This window comes from Setaria italica, chromosome I, assembly GCF_000263155.2.
Source record: "Setaria italica strain Yugu1 chromosome I, Setaria_italica_v2.0, whole genome shotgun sequence".
Taxonomy (NCBI): domain Eukaryota; kingdom Viridiplantae; phylum Streptophyta; class Magnoliopsida; order Poales; family Poaceae; genus Setaria; species Setaria italica.
Window position 1 is genome coordinate 37,199,898 of NC_028450.1, and position 14,781 is coordinate 37,214,678.

General features: G+C 52.8%; 4 protein-coding genes and 1 long non-coding RNA gene across 6 annotated transcripts; 1 reads left to right on the plus strand and 4 right to left on the minus strand.

The window, feature by feature from the left end:
- The first annotated feature begins 1,702 nt into the window (after positions 1–1,702).
- Positions 1,703–3,198, plus strand: LOC101765862. The gene is made up of 4 exons (XM_004953769.3): positions 1,703–2,126; positions 2,206–2,356; positions 2,440–2,497; positions 2,656–3,198. Exons 1-4 carry the CDS (start codon positions 1,722–1,724, stop codon positions 2,828–2,830), a joined length of 789 nt encoding a protein of 262 aa, XP_004953826.2. The 5' UTR covers positions 1,703–1,721; the 3' UTR covers positions 2,831–3,198.
- On the minus strand, positions 1,954–2,764 carry LOC111255891. The gene is made up of 3 exons (XR_002676034.1): positions 2,624–2,764; positions 2,200–2,477; positions 1,954–2,091 (listed from the first exon to the last, which is right to left on the minus strand). It is a non-coding gene; the product is annotated as an uncharacterized LOC111255891 (long non-coding RNA).
- Positions 3,199–4,172: 974 nt separating the features above from the next.
- Positions 4,173–7,130, minus strand: LOC101766277 (ADP-ribosylation factor-like protein 8c). Of its 2 annotated transcripts, XM_004953770.3 has the most exons (6): positions 6,812–7,121; positions 5,930–6,011; positions 5,811–5,843; positions 5,608–5,729; positions 4,768–4,929; positions 4,173–4,519 (listed from the first exon to the last, which is right to left on the minus strand). In XM_004953770.3, the coding sequence occupies exons 1-6, from the start codon at positions 6,847–6,849 to the stop codon at positions 4,402–4,404; spliced, it is 555 nt and encodes a 184-aa protein (XP_004953827.2). In that variant the 5' UTR covers positions 6,850–7,121; the 3' UTR covers positions 4,173–4,401. The 2 variants fall into 2 exon arrangements, with proteins under 2 accessions (XP_004953827.2, XP_012702486.3); XM_012847032.3 differs by lacking the exons at positions 4,173–4,519; positions 4,768–4,929 and having other exon boundaries at positions 5,604–5,729; positions 6,812–7,130.
- Positions 7,131–8,798: 1,668 nt separating this feature from the next.
- LOC101759522 (translation initiation factor IF-2) lies at positions 8,799–9,410 on the minus strand. The gene is given in 1 exon segment (XM_022828827.1): positions 8,799–9,410. A coding segment is annotated over 1 exon segment (612 nt).
- A 3,544-nt stretch (positions 9,411–12,954) lies between these two features.
- LOC101766683 (protein ODORANT1) lies at positions 12,955–14,361 on the minus strand. Its single transcript, XM_004953771.2, has 2 exons — positions 14,081–14,361; positions 12,955–13,937 (listed from the first exon to the last, which is right to left on the minus strand). Exons 1-2 carry the CDS (start codon positions 14,211–14,213, stop codon positions 13,294–13,296), a joined length of 777 nt encoding a protein of 258 aa, XP_004953828.1. The 5' UTR covers positions 14,214–14,361; the 3' UTR covers positions 12,955–13,293.
- Between the last annotated feature and the right edge of the window lie 420 nt (positions 14,362–14,781).

The following is a 14,781-nucleotide window of genomic DNA, read 5'->3' on the forward strand; positions in this document are numbered from 1 at the left end:
CCCTCGTAATGCAATAATGCATAGTTCGTTTCAGGCCCTCAGAAGGCCAGAACTTCTACTAACCCAGCGCAGCTATTCATTGTTTCTATTTGTTGACCTTAATGAACAATTTCGTTTGGCACCACCAGACACCAGTTGGCCGTTACATGATGGCAATAAATTATTCCAGCGTACTAGTACTATTGTTCAGATTATTCGAACAAAAAGATTATTGTCCAGGCCTCATATCCCTTCTAGATCTGATATGTGCAATTCTCATGGACAGGTGAGTACGTGTAGCTAGTTTGAATTGGTTAATTCAATTGCTTCATAAATGGGATAAGGTCAGAGCTCAAACATCATGGCAGCACCCACCGGTAAATCCGGTACGTAGAACAGTAGCTACCATCCTGACTTGGCGAACGCCAACCTGACAAATTACCTGCTACTGACGGGAAAAAAGAAAAGAAATTCAAACAGCGTCACGCTTACCATCACGTTTGGATTATGCGGCAATGAATTGTTCGGGGTCGATATTTCCTGGCACTGCGCTTGGCCACTCCATTCCACGCCGATCCGATCCGATTTGGGCCTACCCGTGGTGCCCGGCCGGCCTCCCAATCGATCGATCCACGGCCCGCCCGGCCGGCCGCCCTCCTCCTCTGGATTTCGGCCTCGTGCGGTGGCGAGTCCGCGCATGCGGCCGCGGCCCGGGGGTGTGAAAAACTCCTAGCCTTTCGCGGGAAAACGTTGGCCGGCTGGCCGCCCGGCACCGGCGCGAGCGCGAGGTGTCGGGGGCTGTGACAGCCGCGCAGCCAGCCTAGCCACGCCTCCGACTCCGACATCGTCCCTAACCAGCAGCAAAAGGCACAGGGCAAGGCGCAGCACATGGCACAGGCCGGCGTCGTTCGGTTCGACGAGTACCCAGCCGCACGAGACCCTGTGAGCGCGAAGAGATCCCCGGAGCCGGGGATGGAGCTAGACCTTCTTGGACTCGGCTTGCCGCCGGCGACTGCCGGCCACGGAGGTAACCATACCATTACCATGCACACCGGCCGTCACTCACATCAATTCCAGAGCAGATCAAGCACAGCGTTCGGCCCCTATTGGCTCTCGTCAGAGACGTGATTGTTGTGCAGCAAGAGCGTGAGGTGTTTGCTGATCGCTGTGCGTTTTAGATTCAGCGGTGCAGCGGCCTGATTTCGAGAAGGCGGGCTCCGACGAGCCCCTGCGTCTGGCTGCCGCCACGGCCGAGACCCCTCCACTGGTGCGCTCGCGCATGCACCGGCGCCCCGTGGACGCTGACGCTGACGACGTCCATGCACTCCGGCGAAAAGACGACCGAAGCCCCCGTCGATGGCGCCGTCCCCGCAGGTTCGTGTTCCGGGCGCCGCTGGAGACAGATCTGATAGATTTGCAGGAACACTAGGAGCTCAACTAGTAGGTTAACTAACTCATTCTTCAGATTAAATCAGTGTCCTAGAATCTAAACAGAGATACAACCAAGAGGGAGAGATAGAGTTAGAGAATGAGAAGGTCACCAACCGGCTTAACACTTGAGGTCGCCATAGCGGTGAAGATGACAGTAGCATTGACGCAGGGCGGCGGTGGCGGCGCGTGAGTTGGCGGAGCTTCCCGCCGCTAACAGCGCAAGTAGATCGGATACTAGAGTTGTTGGTGGGCCCGGTGGGCACGGCGTCGAACTTTGACGTTCGTACCCTTAACCCCCACCTCCGCTTTATATGCGCTGCGCGACGGGAGTGGTTGTGCGCCCCCGATCAGGGCGGGGGCGCGGATCAGGGTCGGACTTGGCCGTTGGGCCAAATTCGGTGGAGATCAAACTAACAAGATCTCCACGAGCCTCTCAGCTCGTTTTTTCCAGGGGGATGTTTCCATCGGGGCCGGGTGATCTGGCCGCCGCCGGCCACGCCCAGGTGCACGCCATGGCCACGATTGCGCCGCCGCCGCTGCTTGGCGTCAGCGCTCCCGCCGCGAACGGGTTTGGCAGGCCACCGCCGGTCGCCGCATGGCCGATCTTTGAGGGTTCCGCGGCGGCGCCCAGCAGCAATACAGATCATTCCACCGCGCCATTGACGATAATCTACGCTGGCTCTGTGCGCGCATTTGACAGTGTGCCGATGGAACAGGTACGATGTCAGCCCTAACTCTGACGACACGTTGGTGACCGAGTATTGTGTGGTTGTGATCATATGCCATTACCTGCAGGCTGAGAAGATTCTGTATCTGACTGCAAAAGAGGCTCAAGCTGCAGAAACCCCGGCCTTCCAACAGCCAGAACCAGCTGCTGCACTCCCAATCCCAAGTAGTAGTGCAGCGCAGATAATGACGCTCTTGCGTTTGGCTAATGCCAATGATAGTAAGCAATTTCCCTGCCTCTGAAGATTGCCTCTGGGTATGGATGTGCATCTTAATTATGCCGGGATGATCTGATTGCTCCAGGTCTTCTACCGAAGAGGGCGGCGTCCCTTGTCCGCTTCCTGCATAAACGCAAGCAAAGGTAAGAGCACACCACTCAGACTGCTAGTTCATGTCATTATTTTTCAATCTTTATTATCTCAAAACTTTAGTGTGGAAAATTTTTCAGCCTTGGTTTGCTGAAAACAAATCGCTACTAGTAATTAACCTTTTTCCCGATCCGATGAATGGGACAATCAGATTGTCTCGTGCTGAATCCGTATCGGGAAACTGTTGCACTTTGATTTTGCTTCTTGCAGGGTGGAGAGTGCAGCAGCAATGCCTTACCCTTGCGGAGAGGTACTGCCAGTGCCTGCTCAAATGGACCCTTCCACTGCGGTTTACGCACGAGACAAAGCCCCGTCTGGGGACATAGAACAGCCATGGGGGACCTCCGAAGATGGGGCAAAGAGCATGAAAGAAAATCATGGAGAGGCCGAGGAGGCAGTGAACACTAACCTGAAGCTATAGCTGGTCTGAAATCATCGGCTTCTGCACATTCTTGAGTTCGTGGATTCAGGCATCAGAACCCATTCCGCTTTGTCATCTTCACAATAAAAATACACATGGGTGTGCCCTTTAGGATCTATCTCATAATATGGTGTAGTAGGATCAGCTAACCTGTTGTACCTTCAGAATGACTGCTAATTGCATATCTTAGTGTGGCGAGGGTGCTGTCTAACTGTTAACAATTCTTTGATCTTATTTGTTCATGCTGGGAATAGTGTAAAATTCTTTTTAGCTTCCTGTGGCCTTGTTTAGTTCACCCCCAAATCCCAACTTTAGCACTATGCAAAAAGAAGATTCCCCGTCACATCAAACTTACGGTATATGCATGAAGTACTAAATGTAGACGAAATTAAAAACTAATTGCACAGTTTTGTTGTACTTTGCGAGACGAATCTTTTGAGCCTAATTAGTCAATGTGTGGACAATAATTCACAAATATAAACGAAACGCTACAGTGTGCTACAGTGCTGGCACAGTGATTTTGGCACTCCAAAATTGGGCAACTAAACATGACCTGTGTGTTTGGTGATGGACTGCTAGTAAATTCTGTAATGCCTTGCACTGTTACAGTCTTGCAAACCAGTTCCGTTCGGTGTACGATAAAATTGCATCGCAGACTGTAAACATCCGGTCAATTGCCTGACTTCGAATGGTTCGCACTGTCAAGGTTTTGAGTCTTGCATCAAGGTGATCTGTACATTCGGAATTATAGGATCTGCTGAATCACTTCCTGCGTCCTGATATATAGTCAGACTCAGAAGGTGTTCTGGAAAAAAAAAAGGTAATAGAACTAGTGACAGTTTATATACTACTTAAAAAAAATAACAAAATTTTATAACAAACAATGTTTTGAGAGATTAGGAGATGAACTTTCACTCTTCCATAATTGATAAAGAAATCTATGCCTCCAAATTAGGCTGGTCTGGTACGCGAGACGCCAACAAGAAAAAAACACTAAACACCCACAATAAAGAATAATAAAATATTCAAAGGTGTTTACAAAGGAGTGCAAAGGTTGAGATGTTCAAGTACTAGACACCATATTGTTTGTCTGTGAAACCAAAGAAGAGCAGAGATCGCAAGGTGGTCGCTTTTAACAACTGGACCAGGAAACAGGAAGTGGTGATTCACAGGAAGACTCAAATCACCGCGCATCAAGGAAATCTTTGCCTCCAAATTAGGCTGGTCTGGTACGCGAGACGGCAACAAGAAAAAAACACTAAACGCCCACAATAAAGAATAATAAAATATTCAAAGGTATTTACAAAGGAGTGCAAAGGTTGAGATGTTCAAGTACTAGACACCATACTGTTTGTCTGAAACCAAAGAGATCATAGATTACAAGGTGGTCGCTTTGAACAACTGGACCAGGAAACAGGAGGTGATTCACAGGAAGACTCAAATCACCGTGCATAAAGTGATATAAACACACAGAAGCTACTTTGCTGTTCTAGAGTGCTTGATAAGCCAGTCAATGACAACGTCTATGTTCACAGAATCCTTACAGGAGATCATGTAGCAACAAACTTCACGATCCTGTATTGATTCTAATCCACTGAAACAAAGAAAAAGAGCACTTCAGCTAAAATATCATGTACTCCCTCCGTCCCAAATTACTGTTCATTTTGACTTTTTTTAGGTACATAGCTTTTACTATGCAACTAGATATATATTATGTCTAGATACGTAGTAAAAGGTATGTACCTAGAAAAGCCAAACCAAATAGTAATTTGGGACAGAGGGAGTAGAAAGAAAGAAGAATGATGAATAAGGTAAGCCCATCTGGAACAAGATTAAACTCACAGTTGGTCAACCAAAGCCTGCTTAGAAAGCGCTTCTGACTTGTCAATTTTGTTGCCAAGGACAAGCAAGGGAATCCCAGCTAAAGACTGTTTCATCAGCAGATCATGCAATTCACTTTTCGCTATTGGGACACTATCCCGATCCGCAGCATCCACCACATATCTGCAATTAAATCACAAGATTAACAAATCATTATCCATCCGTGCTAGCTAGTTAGGCTAGAGAACTGAAAAATACCTGTGTAACACACACACAAGAGAACATGGTAAAGATAGGAACAAACAACATGGTTACATTTTCAAAGGTATCTGCCTATTCAAGTAAAACAAATATAGGCTAAAAAAAGTAAAACAAATATATGCATTAGAGGATATGGCTCTGTAAATGTAATTGGGTTCCTTTATCCTTTATTTTGATAAAAGCATCAATCAAAAGTCAATACAGTGATACATTAACGACTCACTGCAATAAAACCCCATTTGTAAAGCAGCATAACTGGCGATGCTCCAGTATGTGTCAGTTTCCAACTTAAAAACCATGATCCTTCAACATGTATAGCCTATAGCGGTAAACAGAATGCAGCACACATTTTTTGACTGGCCATGAAAAAACATCATCTACATATCATGCAGTTACCCACTTTAATATCTCTTTGCTACATGGATAAACATAGACAATGCTGCGCTACTAGCAGATGGTTTGACTATTTTTGTAAAATGAGAAAACAGCAAACGTGCTCCAATGGAAGTTATTTGTCGTATGTTATGATCCTATCTTATTATCACCGAATTGAATATACAATGTACAGAATATGAAATATCTAAGAAGAGAAGGAATTACAGAATGGCAGAAACTCCTCGGCAGTAGCGCTCCCACATAGTCCGGAATCTCCGTTGCCCACCAAGATCCCAAAGTTTAATTGTGACATTGCCCTTGGTAACTTTCCGCATATTAAAGCCTACCTGTTTTAAGAGGTGAGCATTTTGGATCACTTAGATAACCAAAATATTATTCAGGATATCATAAAGAAGTGGTGTACATACGGTTGGAATCATGTCCTCGCTGTAGCCACCAGTCTGAGAAGCACAGCAGCCATGAGTTAAAATTAAAACATCACAGCAAACATGATAATATATCTTAAGTCGGGTGAGTAGATGCATACAGCAACAGCATTGACTAGAGATGTCTTCCCAGCATTCTGTAGGCCAACCAAGGAGAGTTCCATCTCCTGCTTAAAAAACAAGCTGAAAACGAGAACATTACTGCTGTGGGTAGGATTGTAATGATTTAATATGTACTGCTTCAAAGCCAACAAAATGCTACTCGATAGCTAAGGCTGGCATGCCTACTAATCTCAGACTAGCTGAGTTAGCTCGGAGTTAAGATTTAAGACTGTAACTTTAGTAAGAACTTTGCCAACAATATTCAAAACCATAGGTAATCCCATATAACACAAGCAGAATGCCAAGAGTACACAGGGCAACGAAAAATGGTCTCAAGCTGACCAGCTGGCTACGAGGCAATTTGAAAACTAAGATTCACCAAATATGAGCTGGACGAAGTAAGCACTTCTCAAGAGCAGGACACAGATTGTTCAGAACCATCCTAACAATGAAAGTCCCCATTCACACATGCAGATTGTAGGCAGTCCTTCCGAAATATGGAATTTAAACTTCTTTCAGACAGTTGAATATGATATTTTTCATCCCGTACTCCAACTAATGATCTTCACTCTTCAGCCTTCTAACTATACTGACCGCAGCAAAATCTATCTAGGTTAGTACGCAAAAGCAATTAACGAATGCTTGTGTTAACTAATAGCCTGGATCTAACTGCGGAGAGCACACGACCCACTTCAATTCGCAATGAAGCCGCATAATCTCGCCGCACAGTAATCCCCAATCTAAGAGAACTCGTGGTTCTGCCCCCCAATCGAAACACCCTAGGTTGTGGAGCCAACAAACGGGCGGGATTTCCACCAAACGAATTGGAGCGAAAAGGGCAGACGGCGGGAGAGAGAGGGGGAGAGTCCGGGAGCACGAACCTTCGGAGCCAGTTGAGGAGCGAGTCCCAGAGCCCCATGCCGCTGTCTCCGGCGATCGACCGCGCGCGCCAAGGGCCGGATCTCTCTCCCGAGGGGGAATCCGCGGCTGCGGCGCGGGGAAGGGGACGAGCTGGATTCGATGCTGCGCCTGCGCGACTAGGAGATGACGTGTCGCGGGCGGTGGGAAGCAAATCGAAGGCGGGGCGGCCGCGCGCGGCTGGCTCAGGCTGGCCTAGGCGCGTGGCGTGGCGTGGCGTAGCGTCCCGGGAAGGGAGATCCGGAGATGGCCAGGCCAAGTGGGTCTGTTTGGACGTCATCATATCGGCCGTGGATTCTTGTGGTTTTCTTTCTTCGGGTTCAAGTTGCGATGGACGGATAAAATATAAATCCAACGGTGGGAACGTGTCCAAGGCAGTAGCAGCCGCCGCCGTCGCCACCTCGCAATCCAGACCTAGAGCTCGGCCGGTTCGGTTCCGCGACATGGAGTCGCACGCCGGATCAGAGGAGGCGGAGAAGGAGCGTGCCCGTTTGATGCCGCAGGATCCAAGCTCGACGAGGAGAAAGCGCGCGCCGGCCCGAAGGAGGAAACGAAGAAGGCGCTGCGCCTGCGAGATCCCGTGCTCCGCGAGTCTCGGTTCCCGTTCGGGCCGGAGGAGGATGGCCGCCGCCGCGATTCCAAGGCGGGAGGCAGGAAGAGGAGGAAGAAGGTGACGATGAGGTTGGACAAGGCATCCGTCGAGTGCATAGCGGAACTCCCACTTCCCCCGCCCTTCCAAACCTTCCCTCCGTGCCTGGACCTGCGGTTCGTCGAGGTACAAGAAAGCTGGGCCGCTAGGCTAAGGGCTGAGCGTGAAGAACACGACAGGGCAGTAAGAGGATCACGTGTACGCTGAGATCGAGATCGAGGTCGTCGACGACGACGACGAGGAGGACGCTGGTGAGGGATTAAGGGTCGCTAAATAATTTATTGCATGTTGCCTCTTTGTATAGAAGGCATATCCAAATTCTAGTTGTAGCATGTCTTGTGTGTGATCCTGCTGCTATCGTAAGTTGGAGGACTCGTATCGTTTCTAAAAGAAATGAGTTGAGGTTGAACCTGAAATATGAGCCAGGGATGCGCGTTAGGCTGAAGGCACCGGTGCCGTTTCTTCAGCAAGCCTCCTAGCTGATGCTAGGCGTATCAGCATCTTTGGAGATGCTTTTAGTCGCCGTGCACATAACTAGTAGATTGGACTTGTTTTGTGGTTTACCTCGACCAACCCCCATTCACATCATCACGACACCATTGGGCTGCAAATGGCCATGACGAGGATGCTCCGCCTATCTGTGTGTGGGCCGATCGATGCAGCCCAGCTTTTGTTGTATGTGTGTCCTTCGGCCTTCTGTTCTTGCAACAAACGAGCGTTCTGTGAATCTGTCTGCTGTGTGGCGTCGACGAAATCCATCCAATCCTCGCCGCCGGTTGACGTCGTCCGCGCGCCCCAGCCGGAAGACCTGCTTCCGCATCCCACGTAGCTCAAGTGCACGCGCACGGGATCGGCGTGCGGGCATTAGAGAATTCCCTATTTGATATGAAATAGGCTGAGGAGTTCTTTGAGGAACTCGCGGTGAAGTCTTTGGAACCAGTCAAAATTTTGGGCCCGGGGCACTAGCTGAGGCTATTGGAGCCTCCCTCTTTTTATCTACCTGATGAGGCAAGATACAATCCTCCTGCGTGATCTTCAAGTTTACCAGCTCATTATAACTATTCACCTTGATGGGATTCAGCCGTTCCTTGAGCTTTAAAAATTTTCGTTCTCTACTTGACACCGAGTTCAACTTTCATTCCTTATACAACACTCTGTTGGATTTTCCATCCGAGAACCGTTAAATGCTCTGCGAAAAGATGATTTTACCTCTGTAGGTCCCACCACCCTTCTCCCTCCTCTCCTCCCTTCTCCAACTCCAGCTCCCGTACGACGTGTTCCTCCTCTCCTCCTTTCTCCTCTCATTCCTTTCTCGGCGTCCTCTGCAGGGGCTTCCTGGGGGAGAATCCGAAGCAGCACGCCTGGCGTGGCGGCGGTGGTGAGGGAGAACCGCCGCCGCCGTCGTCCCGCCCCCTGTTCCACTCCCATAGCATCGGCCGGCCCCGCCGTCCTGACCCAAACAGCCTCTCCAAGTCCTCGTCATCGTCGTCGCCGTGAGTCGCGGGGATGGTGGCCGGTGGACGCACCGGCTGCTGCGGCAATGGTGGCGAGGAGTCGCCCTTCTTCTCGGCCACCTACGTCGCCGCCGCGTCTCCCGGTGGATGCTCGTCTTGGGCCACGGGGGCGGCGCGGGCGGCTGCTCATGTGGAGGGCGCGGTCGCGGCGGGTCGGGCAGGGTGGGGGTGCGGCGCGGTGACGCTGCGATCGAGGATCCTGACTGGTGCGGCAGCGAAGGGGGCGGCGGGGAGGGACTTGAGCTTGCAGAAGCAGGGCTCGAGGCTGGAGGGGAGGGCGGAGTTGTCGGCGACGTGAGCGGTGTTTAGCTTGGCAATCTGCTCGAGTGCGATCAGGTCCACCGCCTCTGCGAGAATGGCGTTCACCGCCGACATCTTGCCGCCACCCGAGTAGGCCATGGTGGGCGGCGCCGGTTGCGTGGAGGCAGCGCTGGGGATCGGGAGGCCGAGGCCGAGATGAGAGGGAAGGGGGGAAGAAAGAGAGTGAGCTGTAGCTGGGGGAGAGGAGGAACACGCCGTACGGGAGCTGGAGTTGGAGAAGGGAGGGTGGTAGGACCTACAGGGGCAAAATTGTCTTTTTGCAAGGTATTTAACTGTTCTCGGATGGAAAATCTAACAGTATCATGCGAGGAATGAAAGTTGAACTCGGTATCAAATAGAGAACGAAATTTTTTTAAGAAAAAAAAAAGAACAAGTAGTTTTTCTAGTGTCAAATAGAGAATTCTCTCGTAGCATTCGTTCCCTTCGTCCTCATCGACCGGCCCGTCGCACTCGCACCCCTGTTCGATCGGCTGCTGTTCTCTGCGGCCAGCCGGCCACGTACGTCGGACTGATTCGCGCGCTCTCCTGTCCAGTTAACTTCATTTGCTCGAGGCGCACACGGTTCCGGACGTGCATGGTGCACATGTCGTCGTCGTGCGCATCGCGGTCGCCGCGCGTCGCGTTGGCATGGCGCCCTAGCCATGGCCTCTATGGGCATGCACGGCGCTGGCATTGGCATCCGCACTCGATCCGGCCTCAGCGTGTAGGCCAGGCGACCAGGCCCCAGCAGCGCGGCCAGAAGGGCGCGCACGGCATCGAAGCCCCTCGAAGAAGCTACTACTAGTACGAATAGCTAGCAGGCTGGCCGCCCGGAATCCGTGTAATGAAACGAAACGGGACGAAATGATAGTGGGGAAAAGGGAAGGGGACGGGACGGGCGAGATCGGTGGCACGATCCATCGAGAGCATGCATGGAAATATGGAATGGGAATGCTGGCTAGCTAGGCTGATAGGGAGGATAAGGTAGTTAATAATCGGGAATGGAGCACGGGGCCGGCAGATCTCATCCACCTAAACCCACTACCCGGAGCGGAGCCATGGCATCATGATGCTGCCTGCCGCTTGGCTCCGCCCGATAGGGCGCCTTGCCGCCTTTTGCAGCCGGCGGTATCGAGAGCACAGTGCTTGAGTGCTGTGATCGATCGCCGATCGGGATCTCCTGTCACGTCGAGCGAGCTGCTCCGCCGAGATTCCACGCGCCGGCTCCATCTGGCGCTCCCCTCCTGCTACCAAACCCAACTCGTCAGTCACATCCGTCGACCACAGTGCCCCCGGTGGTTCGCTGGAAAACCCTCCGCGAACGAATGAAACGCACCTGTGCGCGTGACCGGGCAGGCGGGCACCGCAATGTGGTGTGGTGCCTGGTGGTGGTGGACGGCTCAGGTGAATGAAGATCCCGTCCCGGGCCCGGCCGTTGGCATCACTGACCCGACCTGACCACCCAGTGACCTGAGCGGCCCGGCCGTCGATCGGTTGGGGCCTGCAAATATATTCACATTTTATACCCAAAAGGCTCGAGTGCACGCTTGCACTGCAGGGACGATCTTTTTGTTTATCGATTCCCTTTTCCAGAGTGATCTTTGGCTTATTTTTTAAGCAGCAGCAGCTAGGCGCTACGAGTCGACCGTGGGGGCTAACCACTCCATCTGCCAGTAGTAGAATAGTAGAACCGCTAGATTTGCCGGTCGGACCATCAGCGTCGCGCGGCCGGGCCACCGCCCCACCAAAGACGGCCGCAGCGCATGCAGGGAAGGGAATGGCCGTGACGCATGCAACAGCGCACGCTTCCACTCAGAACCCGTTACCCGTCCATGCCTTGTGTTGTGTGGCAGACTGGCAGCAATCCACCCATCACCACACGACGATACGAGAGAATGAAGCCTAGCGCGGGGTCCCGTCCAGGAGCCAGCCCGGGCACGGCGAGATCCGAGTTCGTTGTCCCATCATTGCGGGCGCCTGACACATCCCCCTCGCCTTTGCCGGCGCCCCGGCCGGAAAAGCCACCGTCATTGGGTCATCCCGGCACGATCGGCCGGGCCCTTTTCCGCGACGGACCGGAAAAAAATGAAGTGGTGGTGGAGTGGAGTGGAGGGCGCCACACGCGCGCGCGGCCGCCGTGCGATGACACCTGGGGGCTCTGCCGGCCTCTCGTCGCCGGCCTCGGCCGCGGCAGGCCGCGGCCGACTCCGATCCGACGCGGCTGCGGCAGCGGGCAGGCGTGCTCTGCTGCACCGCATGATGGGATGCAACGATTTTGCCGGCATCATGGTAGCCTGCGGCGCGTACTGATCCTGGCCGTAGAGCGTAGTAGAGGTCAGGTCGCACTGATTTGTGTGGCTTTTGTTTTTGCAGGGATTTGGATACGAATTATCATGTGGCCTGCTCTTCGATTACGACCTCTTTACAGATAATACGAGACGTTCATGCTCATGCATGCTCGACTCGAGAGGTATAATGAGCAACAGTGGCGCATGATGTGCACACGGTACGTACACGTACGTGTCACCGAAGCCTGTTCCCAAAAAGCTGGGCTGACGTGTCGTGCTCCCGTGCACCCCGAACTATCACAGGCTAATCCGAAGCGCAAATAAACCGGTGACGCAGCGATTACGCGATGCTGAGGTCACGCCGTGGGAGGGACGAGACGGGTCCGGGCGAAACATTCGCGCGGCTCGGCGATTACAGGTGAGGTGTGTTTGTGGCCGGCCAGCAGCAAATGCGCGGGCCGGGCAGCTCGCTTTTGCAGAGGACGATGGAACGGACGGCCGCGTCGCTTTCGGCAAAGCTCCCTGTCGCGCCGCCCGAGCCATCGGCTTCGGGCACATCAGGCACTCAGGCAGGCAGGGTGTAGCATGTAGCGTACCCCCGCGAGCCAGACGTCCCGCCCGGCGACCGGGCACCTACCGGTGCTGACAGCGGCTGATGGAACAGCACTTCACTCAACACTGATGCATGCGTGTGCTACCTCGTAGTATGTGCTTGGTGCTACTACTGTATAGTCTGTATTACTGAACCAAGAGTTTTTTTTTCTTTTTTGTGTTTGCAGTTCTTTTTTAACAATGATATAATGATTTGAAGGAGTGATATATACAACACTTCATGTATCTTGATCAAGTGCTATGATGCTTTTGTTATAGTTGTGTGCTACACATTGCCTGGACTGTTGTCTGTTGTTGGTCTTTATGCTGTTCTTTCTTTCTTAGCATCATTGCATTGTTGATTTAAGATTGAAAAGTTCAAGGGAGCCAAGTTCATGCCCACCTTGTGCTTTTTCCTTACTTTACACCAATATATTACTAGCTCAGACCTTACAGCTGGCTAGGATCTACCTTGAAATGTCAAATAGATTTTTTTTAATTTGCTTGAGGGGTCAACCGATCGAGTACAGTGGAATGTTTGGTCAACAGATAAAGGTTTGTTCAGACATCACAAAATGAAAAGGGTTTTCAAGGACGATTTCGAAGGACTCCATGTGCATTCAGGATTACCGAGCCAAAGCTCTGTGCAATGAATTTCTGGTACGGAAGAGTCTCTGCAGCAGTCGTCATACCAAGACATTTGGTTTGGTTGGGGGTCTGTGCAATGAATTTGTGTTTTTGCCATTGTCCTGTCCAAACTGTACTTGAAGTTAGTACCATGAAAGGTAGCATTCCACATCAGAAACTTCACATTCCTGAACTGTACATCAGAATTTTACTGTCTCGCTCTAGCCATCAGATGCAATCACTCTATCTTTCTCCGTCTTTTTTTTCACGAATCACGCACTCGGTTTCTCTCCTCATAAGCAATCATGCATGCATGGACATGGATGACAGGATGAACTTGAATTCACCCAAGAAACCAAAAAAAAAAAGAAAAGAAGAATTGAAAGGAGAGAAACACATGACATGCAAGAACAGAGATGATCACGAACCACGACAGTTTCTAAGTCCTACCAATCAGCAGCATCCTAGTATCGGCATCACATCCAGACTTGTTGGTCGAAGCCATCGCCGGGGTAATGGTCGAACAGGTCGACGTCTACGCCGGCGCCGTCGTCGCCGCAACCGGACAGGATGCCTGCCCAGTCCATGTCCATGATGCCATCCACCTGGAAGAGGTCGATGGGGTCGGGCCAGGCCGCCACGTCCGCGCCGGGGGTCGCGACGGAGGCCGAGGCGGCGGACGAGGAGGAGCAGGACGGCGACACGGCGGCTGCCGTGGAGGCCGGGGACATCGCGCCCTGCAGCGGCTCGGCGCTCGCCGGCGCCTCCTCGTCCTCGGCGCCGGCGGCAGGCCCATGCGACGACGACAGCGCCTGCTTGGGCTCTTCCCGCACGTGCGGGGGATCGCTCGCCTGCGCCGCCGGAGAGAGCGGGCGGTGGGTGACGGGGTCGATGCCCATCCTCTTGAGCTTCTTCTTGATGTGGGTGTTCCAGTGGTTCTTGATCTCGTTGTCCGTCCGCCCAGGGAGCCGCGCTGCGATCTTGGACCACCGGTTGCCGAGCTGCGCGTGGAGGTCGATGACCAGCGCCTCCTCCTCCTCCGAGAGGAGGCCCCGCTTGAGGTCCGGCCGCAGGTAGTTGGTCCACCTCAGCCGGCAGCTCTTCCCGCACCTCAGCAGCCCTGATGAGAGAGGAGATCGAAGCTATGTCAGGATGCTGAATTGCCATCGACATCTAACATTCTGCATGTCGGAGTAGCGAGCTCCTGGAAGGAAAGTAGGAGACAGAATCGGCAGTGAGTGATCTCGCGATCGAGCACCGCACCTGCGAGCTTGGGGACGAGCCGCCAGCAGCAATGGCCGTGGGAGAGGAGGAAGGCGACCAGCTTCTGGTCCTCCTCCGCCGTCCATGGTCCCTTCTTGAGACCGACCTTCTCGCAGCACGGCTGCCTGCCCATCTCTCTCTCACACACACCGTGGATACAGAAACGAGAAGCGGTTGACTTGCGCGCGCTCTCTCTTAACTCACTCTAGTGTGAAGTCAGAGGTCTCAGCTCTCAGCAACGCCGGCCGCGGCCAGGAGTGGAAGAGAGCGAGAGCGGCGGCAGCAGCAGCCTTAATTTGGAGGGGAGGCGCGGCGCAGGGGGATTAATAGGTGCGGCCCGAAGTGGAAAGGGCCGCGCGTGGCGGGGAGCGGGGGCGGGGTGACCCGCACGTGTGAGCCCGTCTCTGACTGGCCTGTGGCCTGTGACCTCAGCGCAGGCGCAGACGAACGCTGCCCTGGCTTCGCCTGCCTGCGACGGCGATCCGATGCGTGCACGGTGCACTGGGCCGACGACCACGACATGCTACTAGCTAGAGGGGGCTTGGTTGAACGAACCTGACCAAGCATGTACCAGAAGCCCAGTGGGTAAGTGTAAGAAAAGGAAACGGGGCAAATCGCCGTGGCAGCGTTGTAGAGAAAGGACCCTTTGATGCTGGAGGAACACAGCGTCAGTCATACTCAGAGATCATGAGTATAACAAC

Coding starts and splice junctions, on each gene's coding strand:
- LOC101765862 (XM_004953769.3), top strand. CDS start 1,722: ATGCGCTGCGCGACGGGAGTGGTTGTGCGCCCCCGATCAGGGCGGGGG. Junction 2,127..2,205: donor ACAGTGTGCCGATGGAACAG/GTACGATGTCAG, acceptor CATTACCTGCAG/GCTGAGAAGATTCTGTATCT. Junction 2,357..2,439: donor TTTGGCTAATGCCAATGATA/GTAAGCAATTTC, acceptor TGATTGCTCCAG/GTCTTCTACCGAAGAGGGCG.
- LOC101766277 (XM_012847032.3), bottom strand. CDS start 7,128: ATGACGTCCAAACAGACCCACTTGGCCTGGCCATCTCCGGATCTCCCT. Junction 6,012..6,811: donor CTCCTCAACTGGCTCCGAAG/GTTCGTGCTCCC, acceptor TCTCGTTTTCAG/CTTGTTTTTTAAGCAGGAGA. Junction 5,730..5,810: donor GCGAGGACATGATTCCAACC/GTATGTACACCA, acceptor CTCTTAAAACAG/GTAGGCTTTAATATGCGGAA.
- LOC101766683 (XM_004953771.2), bottom strand. CDS start 14,213: ATGGGCAGGCAGCCGTGCTGCGAGAAGGTCGGTCTCAAGAAGGGACCA. Junction 13,938..14,080: donor GCTCGTCCCCAAGCTCGCAG/GTGCGGTGCTCG, acceptor CTCTCTCATCAG/GGCTGCTGAGGTGCGGGAAG.